General features: G+C 46.2%; 1 protein-coding gene across 1 annotated transcript in view; it reads left to right on the top strand.

Moving 5' to 3' along the window:
• Window positions 1-13,788, top strand: part of LOC310880091 (uncharacterized protein) — a 155,981-nt gene that overhangs the window by 18,763 nt on the left and 123,430 nt on the right. The window contains exons 5-8 of the mRNA XM_083795398.1: window positions 1,748-1,826; window positions 2,461-2,655; window positions 2,807-2,867; window positions 12,448-12,812. Coding sequence (XP_083651524.1) covers window positions 2,596-2,655; window positions 2,807-2,867; window positions 12,448-12,812 — 486 coding nt within the window. The 5' untranslated portion in view covers window positions 1,748-1,826; window positions 2,461-2,595. The remainder of the gene's footprint in view (window positions 1-1,747; window positions 1,827-2,460; window positions 2,656-2,806; window positions 2,868-12,447; window positions 12,813-13,788) is intronic.

Raw genomic sequence — 13,788 nt, 5'->3', positions numbered from 1 at the left:
TACCCTTGGGGATTTCTTCCTTGTGGAATGGAGCTGTATGGATCTGGCAAGTGTATTTAATGGGAGCAGAGAGCATCCCAGTCCCTTAGGACTGTGTCAAATCAAGAAACCCATCTATGTTACGTCAGAAAAAAACAAATTATAGACAAGTTTCTGTCAGCAATGCAATGCTGCACGCTCTCCTCTAAGGATGCATGAACGATGCTGGGGCACGGGGACACCTCAGAGCACCAGGGGTTACGAACACTTCGCAGCCCTGTGCACCCACCTTTCACTTGTCCCTGCAGCTTCCAGAAGTCATCTTCAGCACCTTCAGTCCAGCTATAGATTAACACTCGAACAAGAACTGCCTATAGACAAAGGTCTATGAGATTTACGTATAACATACAATCTCGCTATAAAGTGCAAATTATTTCCAATTTCATTGACACGTAGGGATAAATTTAAGTACTGAAAAGTGGTGTGGTTTGTTTTTTTTTTGGTTTTGCTTTTAATAAAATCTTCCCTCTGGTATTTGGGGGATTTTTTTTGTATGTGATTGTTTTCCTTCTGCTCCTCGTTTATTGGGAGTCAAGGAGGCGGTAGGCTGGGCTGTTTGCAGTTGTTTATTAAGTTTCCTTTAGGAAGGTTTTGAAGCCTGCTGTGGCCAAGGTGTTGAAGTACCTTCATGTGCACCACCGCCTTTCAGAGGGCAAGAATCTGGCACACAAAAAACAACCCTGGGAATAACCCTTCTTTAAAAAGAGACAGATCTCTCGCAGCATTTGAATTTTTCAGCTGAAACCAGGGATTGACATTTCCATGGACTCACACAATTGCGTTTGTTCCTTAAAACAGCACTTGCCTTTGCAGGCAAAAGGAGTCTTTATGATACCTGTATCTACCACATGCAAAATAGTAACATTTTTTTACATTTGTAAATTTGTAAATTTGATGTCTGGAAAGCAGGGAGCACTGGGAGAGAAGGAGGGATGCTTCTGTGTCCAAGGTAGCATAGGCAGCAGCAGGTGAGCCAGCTTCTCTCTCCGATCTGTCGCTTGCTGCCACACTTTGGGTGGCTCAGCCTCCCTCTGCTCAATTTCTGCATCTGAACAGTCCTGTTTACCTGCAGTGTTAGTAATGATACATGGTGAATTATTAGAATTTGGAAAAGGCTTGAATTTATGTGCAGAGAACTGCTCTGGGAACACAAGGTTGACTAGTAAATTTTTTTTCAGTTAGTTTACGAAGTCTGAGTCCATATTTGGACTTGTATTTTAAATGGTAAAATCGCAGCATAAAGGAACTTGCTGTTTATGCCAGCAGGGTATTTGGCTCTCTCCTTCTTGCTGTGTTCTCTCTGCCTCCCATCTGAAAGGGAACGCACGATATATTGATCCTAGCTTTTAGGACTCGTTCTATTTATGAACCCAAATTGCAGTATGAAGGTACAAAGAGCAATTGAAAAGGGAAGATCTATATTAGGATGACAAAGAGAATAAATTAAGGCAGCCTCCCCTCTCTAATGGCCTGCCAGGCTGCTGGTAGTGGAGGGAATGCCCCTGTGCTGTCTACCTGAGTGATGCTCCAGCATCAGGGGATTTTCTTGAGCACGGTATTGATTTTTGCTACTACATTAAGCTTTTAACTTTGCAAATGGTCTTCTTTGAAGTCATTAATGTTGATGCGTAGCATGAGGGGTGAAATAGCTGCGCTGCTGCTGCGTGGGTAGTCTGTGATCACTTCCTTCTTCCCTTTCCTGTTGAAGCCCCATTCAGCTGATGTACCTCGAGGAGAGCAAGGAGAAAAGGAAGTAAACCTGCAAGCCAGGATGGCCTCAGAACTGGGTGAGGAAGACCAATTTTTCAACAAATTGAAGGCAATGGTTTAAGCTTGCCTAGCGGTTGTGAGGCTGGGGCAGGGGGGTGGGGAGGGGTTAGAGCACAGCCTAGGGCTGGCGGTGGGGGTCCTCAGGAGGGGTGTGCGGTGTCTTAGGGGGGGCTGAGAGCTGCATTCAGCATTATTTATTCCTGCTTGAACGATGAATTGGAAATGAGCTCAGCTATCAGGTGAACTCGGAGTACCCTCACTCAGGACTGAAGACAGTTAAAGGTAGGTGGTGACAGGGCAGGTGTGAAGGGCTGCTATTGTGGAGATTTAGAGTGGGTCCCAGGTTTGTTCCCTTTAAGCAGAGATTAACACAGGCGCTACACAAATCAGTACATCCAAATGGTTGTGGTTGTTTCAAATCTATCCAGCTTCCCCTGTCAGACAGGAACTGCTCGCAGACAGGAGCATATTATTGTAGACTCAGCTTTGCTGTTTGCAGCAGCTAATTCCCCCCAGCCCCTGTCTCCTCCCTCTATCACTCCCTTCCCAACAGTCAGCCTCGGATCAGCGTGGCTCCCTGGTCCTCAGGGTCTGCGTGCATGAGCCCAGCGACCTGGGTCCTTCAAATCTAATAATATTGTTTCGTTTCAGGACAGGGTAAGGAGCTTTCTGCCCTTAAAAATCCTGACTTCACTGCTCTGGTGAGCTCCTGGGAGACGTGAAGGTCTTAGAGGCGAGAATACCCTGTTATGGAAAGGAGAGATACGATGTGATGTGGTCACGGAAATGACAAATGCCCAAGTCATAGTGGCTCCTGTGTCATCTGGCCCCCACAGCTATTTTGAGGTCAGTCCTTCATGGGAAGGAGAGATGGAAGGAACCAGGAGAAATTGTCTAGTCCCTTCCACTGCCCCAGGATGGAGTCAACTGACTTAAAGATTTGTTTTGCTGCAGCAAATAGCACAGTAAGGGCTCTGCTCTCTGCTTGCCTTACCAGCCCTGCCTGTCCCGCTCCAACCTTTGGGCAACCCTTTGCAATGAAGGTGGATGCTGCTCAGGTAGGAAACTGCAGTGCCTCTTCACTGCATGGTTGTTTCAGACAACGCTACTCAGCCAGTGCTGTTTCTTCGCAGTGGCAATTAAAGTCATCCCTTCTCATTCCCTGGGAGGCACGGTGTTTATTCTTGTGTTGCCACCCTTTACCTAAAACTGTAGTTTATGCACACGAATGGTGTACGTAATGCTGGAGGATTAGTAACATCTCTATTTGTATGGTGGTTTAATTGTTAATGTTTTGTTCTCTATCACGTCTCCATGCAGACAGTGCAAATAAGAGGTGGTCCATCTCATGGCTGGAAAGCATTTTCCAGTTCTGCTGATAGCACGTGTGCATGGGGAAGTGACAAGCCTCCCACCTTAGCAAGCAGCAGAGAGAATTTTTCTCTTCTGCAATCTTCTCCCCTCCCCCAGTCCACTACTGTGTCAAAACCTTGAGTTTTGTGTAAAGTTGTTAAATAAGCTTCTAGGCAAAATAAAAGATCAAAAGGGGTCTAATTAGCTGCAGTCTGCTTAGGAATTGTGGATGTTCACCTAGTTTTATAAATTGACACTTTTAGCATTAAAACTCAAAGCAAAAAACGATGTAATTATTCCCCTTTTTTTTTGAAGCTTAGGTTTAATGTCTTTATTGAAAATTGGGTACTTCTATGGCATCTCAAGATGCTTTATTCTATCAAATCTGGAGCAAGTCATTTTTCATTTTGGATTGTAATGTGGTATAAATGATAAGGGCCTGATTCAGAAAGCCTTTTTTTTTTTCCTCCCCACTGGCAGCCTGACGAGAAAGCTTCATAGTCACATCACAATAACCCTGAAGATAATCTATGGTTTGAGTCTTTGTGAAAGTGCTTGCTTTAATACAAGGGGAAAAGTGAGATTTCGAGCTCTTAGTTAGGGTTCCTGAACTTCACTTGTCATCACAGGATTTTTAGTTCTTCTTATTTTTATATCTTTTAACATATGTAGGATGCCAAGGGACAAGTAGATATCTGCTATGACCTTTCTGTGCTGTGATCGTGGCTCTGGGAGTACTTTGAGTCTCGTTTAAACTCAGAGAAGGTAACAGGTAGTTGAATGGAGTGGTTAAAGAAATGGAGGAATGACAGTTACAACCTTTTGGAGTTTGCTTCCATATGACCTGATCACGTGGCTTGTTTCCCAGCCTCTGGTCATTTGGACATACCATATATGATTCGCTTTCACATGTCAAATCTCACTGAATTTGATCTCAATAACCTGGAGTAGTGTGGACAGATGAGGGGAGGGTTGTCATGAAGTCGTGTGTTAGGGCTGGATAGGTTACAATTAATATTTACACTGTGGCAGGGGACACACTCTCCGTTTAGAACCAGAGGCTGATGGTGCTGGTCTCTTACTAATGCATAGGAAGTCGTGGTGCCTGCCCCAAAGACCTTGCCACCCATAAAGACAAATGGCAAAAGGATTTGCGTGAGGGTTGCTGCAGAAAAGGGTCAGTCCCATAGTGAACTTTAAACTTTCTTTGGATGTTTATCTAAAAGTTCATGCAAATGGAGGTGGGTTTCTTTGATCTGGGATTCTTATGAGAACTGTCTTTTGTAATTTCAACTGCCCCCTGGCTTGTGTCAGAAGTGCTGTGAGTGGGCTCTCCCCTGGGATTTGGCACAGCTCAGGTTTTAACTGGGCTGGAAGGAAAGTGGGGCAAGATTTATGCATCAGAGCAGGGCTTGCAGAAAAGAATTTTTTATTGGCATCTTTTATATTGTCCCTAATTCAAAAGTTTCAATTCTTGATGATCATTCTGGGCACAGGTTCAAGGTTTCATTTGCGCTTGGCTCAGCTTAGATGCTGGAGGAAGGTCCCATGATGGGAGACAGATCCTTTTCCTGCAAAAACAGAGCTTCTCATTTGATGGTAACATTCGGATTAGAGCCTGCTTTAAGAATCCAGTGGGGATTTGCTTGAATTCTTCCAACTCTGCTACTCTGATCCAGTGTGGTGATTAGAGGAGAACTTTGGAGGTGTTGCTGCGAGAGTCTGAGAGCAGTCTGACTACTTGCTCCTGTGGATTTTTCAGTAATTAGAGGTCTCTGAATAAAATGCTGGGTACATCCACATGTTAGTGATTCATAAAGGTTTTCCCGAGAAAATGGGTGTTCATTCTTTATTACTTCTAAATTGTCTTATTGCCTAACTAGTGAACAGACGTTGCTTTCAAACACCTTTCAACTGCTTTCTGGAAAAGATTAAATTATTCTTTCTTTGCACATACTCTATATGGACTTAGATAACATAAGGTGTGTGTATGGTCCAAGCCTTTTCCTGTTTGCTGCGCAAGTTGTCTACTGGTCTCACTGGGAAGAGGCAGAGCCCAGAAGCAGCTCTGGGAGCCACTGCAGTTTGGTGGGATGACTGGCTGATGTGAGTTAGTGGCTCCTGTAACATAAGGCTGGTTTTGCTGAGGAGTTAACGGGAGTGTCAGTCCCTCCATCCCACCCAGAGCAAGAGGAGATGCATGTTCTGTTTGGCTGTACGTTGGGTCGAGGACTCGACCTCCAGTGAGCAGACTGGTGCTGCTGAGCTGCTCCGTGCTGCTGGGAGGGTTTGTGTCGTGCAGAGCATCACGCCGGGGAAGCTGAGCTTGGACAGCACAGAGCAGCTCCCATCTGGCTCTCATATTGCCGTAATGGTCATTAACTAACACTTTAATGTTTTACAGCTTAATGTTTTCGTTTTAATATTAAACAAAGATTTTCTTTTAAGGGAATTTAGCTTAATCGTGTGGTTGCATGGCTGACCTGAGTAGGAGCACCGAAAGTCTGCAAAATTCCCCAAATGCACCAGAGAATGGAAGTCCTTATGATTTAATAAACTGTACAAGATGAAGTAAGTGGACTAATAGGTCTGTGATCTGCAACTGAGGGATGTGGATGTGTGCACATGTGAGAGGAAGGAAAACAGATACACAGCTGCTACTTAAGGTTGAATGAATACACTTTGGTCTTTGCTTCACCTTTCCTAGGTTGCTAACACCAACCTGCCTAATGGAAGTAGTTCAGTTACCTGTGTGTGAATTTGCCTTTTTTTCCGCAGTCCTCAGAAATGTACAAGTCTTGTAAAGTCCAGTTATCATTTAACCTTTTAGAAAGTTACCTAAGTTGGCAGATGCACCTTACTGCTGCCCATCAGATCTACTGTGTTGCTTCTAGCTAATGCCTGGTGCTTCAGTGCCTGTCCAAAATTTCAGTGTATGTCACTAATTAGGTAATAAAGAGAAATTCTTAATTTGAAGGCAGGGTTATAACTACAAAATAAAGAGTTGGATTAGATGGGTTGTTATATTTAGTAGTAGTATTACTACTGGAGTTTGACTACTTACAAGCTAGGGCATTAAGCAGGTAATAAAGCTATTTTTGATTACCTAAAAATGCTCCCTCTTGAGATGGTCATTGCAGATTTGATCTCTCTGCTCAGAAGTGACTTCTCAGCTGCTCAGTGTGATTTCTTAAGTATGTTGCAACTGAGTTATCACTAGTTTTACAGAATGCATCCAGAAACAAGGGTAACCTTTTTTGTCTTCTCTAAATCAAGCTGTTGTGGGTGCTGATGTCTCCCTTTCCTAGCGAAGACAACGCGGTGTTGGTCCTAAAGCTCACTTCCAATGGTTTTGGCTCAAGAGAATTTCTTATGAGTTCTCAAGCCTCTTGAGAGACACACATCATATAAAAAAAAAAAACAAAACAGGCATTTGTAAAAATAATATTAAATTCTATAATTTCTAAATTTATAAACTTCATCCAAATTTCTCTTTTGACCATTTTGATTTTGGAAGCATTCATTAAAGCGCTGGGTTTTCATTTCCCTTTAACTGACAAATATTAGAATCAGACAACGTGCATCTCTGCTTACCGCTGGACAAGGCCTACAGGTAGAGATGGTATTTCAGACAAAGTAGGATGGCCAGAAGGCTTAGGCAAACTGTGAGGCATTGAGCCCTTCAGGTCTAAAACAGAAGCTTTGGATACTTAGTGAGCAGCTGCTCAGGGCTTAGTTAGATACTTGTCAATTACATCTTCGAGGGGAAAAAAAGTAAGTATTGGTATCTCTAGGTCCTAACAGCTCCTGTAAAATGTTGCTGGATTACTTGTAAGCATTGTTTGGGACATACAAAGGGTGGATGAATTTTATGAGGTAGTCTTTCTGTGTCTTAGGTGTGGGAAAAATTTGTTTCTTTTGAATGACCTAGTAAGAAAATATAAACCTGAAAGCTCCTACTGTGTACTTAAGAGTGTGCATCCCCCAGAACTGACTCAAATATGCTTCAAATTGTCTTCCCTTTCAATTTCTGCAGGCTCTTGTAGGAAACCCAGAAAGTGGCTTTTACATTTACAGCCTTTCTTGCTCTGACACGGGCAGAACGATCTTCAATGTGGAAGCTGAAGCCCTGTCCCTGGGGTAGTGAGTCCATGCAGAAGGTCACATCTGACTGACAGTGCTGAGGTAGTGAGATCTGCTGTTCTGCTTTTGTCAATGATTACCCTGGCCTGACAAAGGTTCTACCATGAGCATTGTGGTAACTTCTTAAAGTTGATTGGGAGCAATTAAAGAGTGATAAAAATCAGGTATTTCTGACCATGGTGATCAAAGGAGGAATTCAGTGATACTACAATAGGTGCTTGGAGTTCTCCGGGCACTGCCATCAGTATTGTTTAATGACCCAAGTGCTATGGCTATGTTGGGTAAATAGCAGCTTTGGCAGCTATATAGAAGTTTTTAGGAGACATGGATTTCAGAGCGACAGCATAACTCACTTGCAAACTGTCCGCTTTCCCTGAACGCTGGCAGTTGTCATATTGTGACTGTCAGCCAGGAGGTTGACCCCACTTCCAGAATCCTGATTTATTCACAAACCTGCAGATTTCAAGCATGTTGCTTGTGGTCTACAGGCAACAGTTCCACCAGCTGAGCTGTTGAAGGTTTCTTTCTGGCTGAGGTTACAAGGACACGTGTTAAAAGCTGGTATCAAGTGAATGTTGGCTAATAGAATTATGAAGTTTTCCTCCCCCTTTAAGAATGAGGGTACTCGAATACTTCTGCCTATAGGAATATGCTGTTTTGGGAACACAGATCCTCCACTCCACTCCACTGAAAGCTTTAGCAGCCTGTGCTAAGAAGTCGGGAGGCTCAGTGATGGTAAGCGTTATGCTGAGAGTAGCCACCAAGTCTCCTGGCAACCCAGAATGATCTTTCCACAATTGTCTTTCACCCAAAACTTGTGGACATCCCCTCCCTGCTTGGTGCCTGGAGCAGTGGCTGGGGGGAAATTGCTGGCTGTATCTTAGGCCTTGTATGCGTGAATCCCCGAATTGCTTGAGCCCGCCACGCTTTGGAGCTGTACGAATCTCCTTCTTGTTCCTGCTCACCGGCAGCCAGCAGTTTCCCAGGCACTGAGTACATGTGTGTGTAGTAATGAGTCATTTCTTTGGGGCTATTGTTTAAGTCTTCAAACCATGGAAGGAAATCAGGAGCCTGTTGGATGTCACTAAAGGTCACTGGCTATTTTTATGGATTACATTAAAGAACACCAAAACTGCACAAAAAGAACATTCAGGTTATGAAGTCAGGACTTTGAAAAATATTTTAGCTGCCAAACTATCGCAAATCGCTATGGAGCATGTGCAACCGGTGATTTTTCAGGGCTCACGGTTTGGCCAAAGGTGTGTCACTCCCCTAAATGCTGTAAGAACATTATTCCCCGGCACTGTTGTGACGTTCCTGCCAAATTTTAAATCAGTGCTGCGAACTGTAGTGCTGAGGCTGTTTGACCAAATGCTTATAAGAGATATCAGTTTTGTTTTTTTTTTAACTTGGGTAAAAAGTTTTCCTCTAGTGGTTGAACTGCATTAGCTGAAATTTTCACCCTAAATTCCAGCTGGGGCAGACAACCCGCATGGAAAGCTTTAATTCAAAAGATTAAAGTCTGGCAAAATTCTAAGCAACCGGAGCCTTCTAATAGCAAGTTCTGTACAACGTGGTCAACCTATCAAAGGGAAATCATTTTTTCTGTCTGTTTTGGTTTTGATGTCATTCCATCAAACGTTTAATTGGGAGACACAGCATTAGCTTCAAACTCATTTTGAGGCAATGAACATTAGTCAGACATAAACAAATGGGCTGGGGGCAAACTACACAACTGCCAAGTGGTGGGAGAGATTTTTAACGAGGGGCCTTGCAAGCTGCTTCCCCGAGTGAAGGAAATTGCCGCGGAGCAGAAAGCAGAGCCCTGATGGGAGGAAGCAGGGTTTGTTCAGCAAAGGGGAGGCACCTAAAGTGCACGATCCTGAGCGGGGTGTGCAAGTGCTCAGGTTGGGAACGCAGACCTCGTGTCGCAGTGCTCGGACAGGGAGGTGCTGGGCCTGGGCGAGGTGGTGCAGCTGAGTGGTGGCTTGATCCGCGAGCCTGCCGGACTGCCCTGCTGGGGAGGGGGCAGCAGGGTAATCTCCTGGTGTTTCAGAGGCAATTTAGGAGGTTAAACTGGCGGTTATGAGGTTAGATCAGTCCCCATGCAAATGTGGATTGAAATGCTAATATGTACACATACAAAACCTGTGCAGGCAGCAAGCTTCTGGAAAGACCAACCTTACAGTGCCCAGACCTCAGAGAGCAGAAAATAAGGAGTAACCTTTGCTAATTCTCAGCCATGGCCAGAGCAGAGCATTGCAGATGAGGGACCCAGGCTGGAGTGACTTACTTGAGGTCGTATCTCAAGTCTGAGCAGAGCTGAAGGTTTATTCCAAGGTCTGTGGTCTCACTGCTGGACTGGGCTGCCCAGAGTCCCTGGGAATACTTTTGCTTTTAATCTTTGTGCTGGTCTGCTTGCTGAGGTGCCTGGAATTTGTCTCCAAAATATCTTGGAGGGGAAACGCGATCATAAAGCTAGAGCTTTGGGCTATGCATACTTTGTTTTGGGGCCATACCGTCTTTGATGGGGGTGAGTGTTGCTAACCTGTGCCTTTGTTTTCTGACAAGGCGAGTAATTTTCAAAATAGCATTTTAATCCCTTACGCTGTGGGTCCGGGTCAGCTTTAGCTTAACTCAGCCCACATTTCAGGAACTTTTGGAGGTGTTTTACTTTCGTTGAAGCAGATTTTGTTCTTTTATTGCTCTTATGATACGATCACTAACCGGGACCAGAGCCTTGTCACGGCTGGCACGTGCAGTAGGTAGCAAAGCCCCCTTCTCGAGGTGCAAATGAGAGAAAGCTGCTCAGCAGAGCAAACTTTGTGCCCAGCCTTATGCAGACAAGCAGAGCCTTCAGTTCCTGTCCAGCTCCTTACACAAAGCCCCGTGCTTCCTCTCCAGCATCTCTGGAGCCTCGTAAGACCCTTCCTCTTCCCAGAAGATCGAATTGCAGCTGTCTCAAGCTGGCTGGCAGCGAATCGCCACTGCTGGAGCTGGCCTTGTTTTTCCCGAGCAAAAAAAGGAAGAGGTTCCTGGTCCCTGCAGATGTCATCCAACCGTCCCAGCCAGCTCATTTCTGTCCTGTTGAGAGACGCCTGCGGGGGGAGAGCATGAAGGGGGCCGAGGAGCGCGGTGTCGGGCGGGCACCATGCCTGCCTGCCTGCCCCTGGCTGATGGGAACAGGCAGGGACAAAGGTAAAGCTGGCGGCATGAAAAGGCCGCTTGTTGCAGCGTTTCATGGCCAGTGAGCGTGACCAGCCTTCAGGGCTAATTACCAGAGGAGAGAGAAGTATGTTCTTGTCAGCAGACCTACAGGGTTACTATTTAATGAAGCAGATATGCAGGTAGCTTGTTCAGTGGCACGGGCGAGTGACTGACTTGTGTCCACAAGGATGTAGGTGTGCGGGGCGGGCTCCTGCGGGTGGCTTTCGGCCCTGATCTTTTGCTCAAGTCTAGCTGGATGCAACTCCTTTTCTTGGCACTGGTGACCTGCAGCTGCTTTCCTCTTCTCCAGTTTTTCCTCTCTCCCTATCTATTCCCACTCCTCTTTTCCCCCTTTTTTTCTTTCCCATTTCCCCCTTCTTCCTGCCCCTGCACCTCCTGTTTATTCCATCCTGTCCTTCCCCAGCTTCTCCCCTTATTTCTCCTCCTCTTTTTCAGTTGCTGATGCTGAACGGCATGGAAGAGTGGTGTCATCACGATTTCATTAGGCCTGCCCCAGTTCCCTGGTAGGGGTTTGTGGAGCACATGTGAGCGGGGAACAGCTGGTACCCGCCATGTGCTCGCATCAGGACCTCCCGCAGCTCCCACTTGCTCAGCACATCTGATGAGCGTTACTCGTGCCTTGCTCGGGACTGCCCATGGAGGTGTACAGGGGGCTGGGGAGCTGTGCCAAGCCCCCGTGTTGTGCTGGCAGGCTTACAGTGGGCATGCAAGTGCCTCCATGCTGCAGGAATCCTTTTATAGTGCTGTGTAATTGCATGCCCAAAAACTGGTGGTCTGCTGCCCTGGTGCCTGTGCTGGTCTCCATGTGAGAGAAGGGACAGAACACAAGGGAATGAATCAAATGGTGGGTCTTTGCCCAAACTAGTGGGTATGGATGAGCCTGATGGCTATTTCTGACTCCTCATCTCATGCTCTGAATTATTAAAACTTACTCTACCTGGTATTACTTCTTAGGCTTGTTCTTCTGGGCTGGAGTAGGCATTGCTAAGGAGGAGCAGCACCTGTGGTATGAATCCTCAAAGTCTGCTGTGATAACTACTTGTTAACATCACTCCTGCCTGTCTTTAGGCTTGACAGCAGGGTTGTATTTGTCAGGGGATCTCTCTAATACAAAAGTTGACTGATAAATGTATCAGACAAGGGTATGGATCTCCTCTACCAATGTCCCTTGTGTATGTGATAGTCAAAATTTCACCTGTCTGAGCTGATGGTCGTCCCATGGTATTGGGACAAACCTTCCAATTTAAGACTCAGTCACAGCAGAGATTCTGAAGCAGAACAGCCTGGCATGGAGCCAGTAAGGATGTTACGGGTCAGAAGTGAGATGCATTGGCAGAAATTTGGGAGGAGGTGCACCATGTCTGACTAACTTGAGCCTGCTATTTCCTGCTTGTGGGGTTGCCCTTTGGATTCTTCTCACAGAAGGTTCATGAGGGTATGACAGTTTGGAAAAAACACATTTGAATTGTATGTTCTCTGGAATTTGTGCTCTGTTTTCTCTGGTAGAGAAAACATTTTTTTTTCTGGGATATTAAGCAAACATCTCTTGGGAAATAGCCAGCTTTCCCTTCATTCTCCTCTTTGTCTATGATTGCTACACAAACCACCCAATATGAAGCGCTGGAGATGTTTTGGTGTACAGTTGTGTCCTCGGCCTTGGTTCAGGCCACAGAAGTGGCTGCCACCCACAGGAGAGCACGAGGCTGGGACGCGAGAGTCGCATCTGTGCTACCCAGTGAGTGCGCCGGGTCCCAGGCTCTTGCTCAGTGTCTGCACGGAAAGGCCAGGTTGTTGAAAGGCAGCCCCAGGTGGCTCCTTCGGCCCCAGGTCCTGCCACTGCTCCCCTTGTAATGGTTCTAAGCAAAGCACTTGTTTATAGCTGTGCTGCTTCACTCTCTGCATTTCTACCGACAGGATCCCGGGCAGCTCTCCGACTCCACGTGCCTGTGCCGTCCCCTGGGATGGGGCCTCCTGCTGCCCTGGCCACTGGGGACCTTGCAGGGGACATGGAGGCGCTGGCTGTCACAGCACCAGAAGCAGCACAGAAAGATGCAACAGCATCACGAGCAGAGGTGGATGCCTTAAAAGCAGCAGCAGTAAGAGGGGAGATGGAAAGTCCAAAGGGAAGTCCCGGTGGAAACCTGGTCAACCCTGACAGAGCAGCGGTGGAAGCATCAGAAAACCCAGAGGTGGAAAGAGTCGCTGAAGCATTTGCCCGAGCAGCAGAAAAAATAGCGAAAGCAGAAGTAACCAAGGTGTTGCAATCAGCAATAGCTGAGGTAGAGACCCCGGCAGCTTCGGGTGCCCGCTGGGGTTAGGCTCCCTGGGTTAGGCTCACGCACACCTGATGGTACAGGGCGCTACAGCTCTGGAGCCAAAGTGACATCTGGCCTTTAGCCTTGCCCTCCGAGTGCCTCAGGTGGAAGGGACTATATTCCTGCTTAGCTTTGAGCTATGGGAGAGAGCTTTATTTTGGAAAAATTGGAAGCAATCAAAAAAAAAAAAAGGCAAAAATCCTTAAAATCCCTGCCGAGAGTTTGTGCTCTTTTCCCATCTGGTTTCCCTCTGTCTTTCAGATGAGCTTTTTTTTCATGATAGCGGGCACTTTATCACGCCTGGTATAGTTAAGGATACAAAGCACTCTCCATTACAGCCCCGCTGGCCACATGCTCATCCTGTTCTAAAGCATTCATATTTGGGGATCAAAAAAGGTCCACGCGTGGTGTTTACTCAGCCGAGAATTTTTATTTGACATTTGAGCAATTATGCCTTGTGTTGTTCGTGAGTTTGCGGAGGGTGATAAATGCACTTTTCCCATTTGAAAAACCTGTCTTTTAACATTGACGATGTGGTGACAGATTTTCAGCAGGGCTGGGAGTCAGATTTGCCAGGGCTCAGTGCCCGCTCTGAGAGCCAGATTTTCAGATGTGTTCGGCACCCAGCATCTCGTCGTTGGGTGTGAGGCCTTTGGACATGTTTGTTCCCATGTGTGGAGCTCGTATGAAAAGCTGGCTGCTTGCAGCACCGCTGAGTATCCACCTTCAGCTCACAGGACTGCACACAGGAAAATCTGGATCTCATCTCCCCAGTCTCTGATTTCGTTGGGGGTTTGTAGGGTCAGCTTGCTGCCGTCGCTGTTTCCTGGGCCTCAGAGCTGTCTTGAGTGCACATCTTTTCTGGAGGATATCTTCCTTTAATTTATCTCTTGGTTTGGGCAAGTCGCTTCACTCAGGATGGGTGCCTCAATGTGTTTGA

This window comes from Anser anser (genome assembly GCF_964211835.1).
Source record: "Anser anser genome assembly, chromosome: 12".
Lineage (NCBI taxonomy): Eukaryota > Metazoa > Chordata > Aves > Anseriformes > Anatidae > Anser > Anser anser.
The sequence above is the reverse complement of the archived record's forward strand: the minus strand, read 5'-3'. Positions and strand labels throughout refer to the sequence as shown.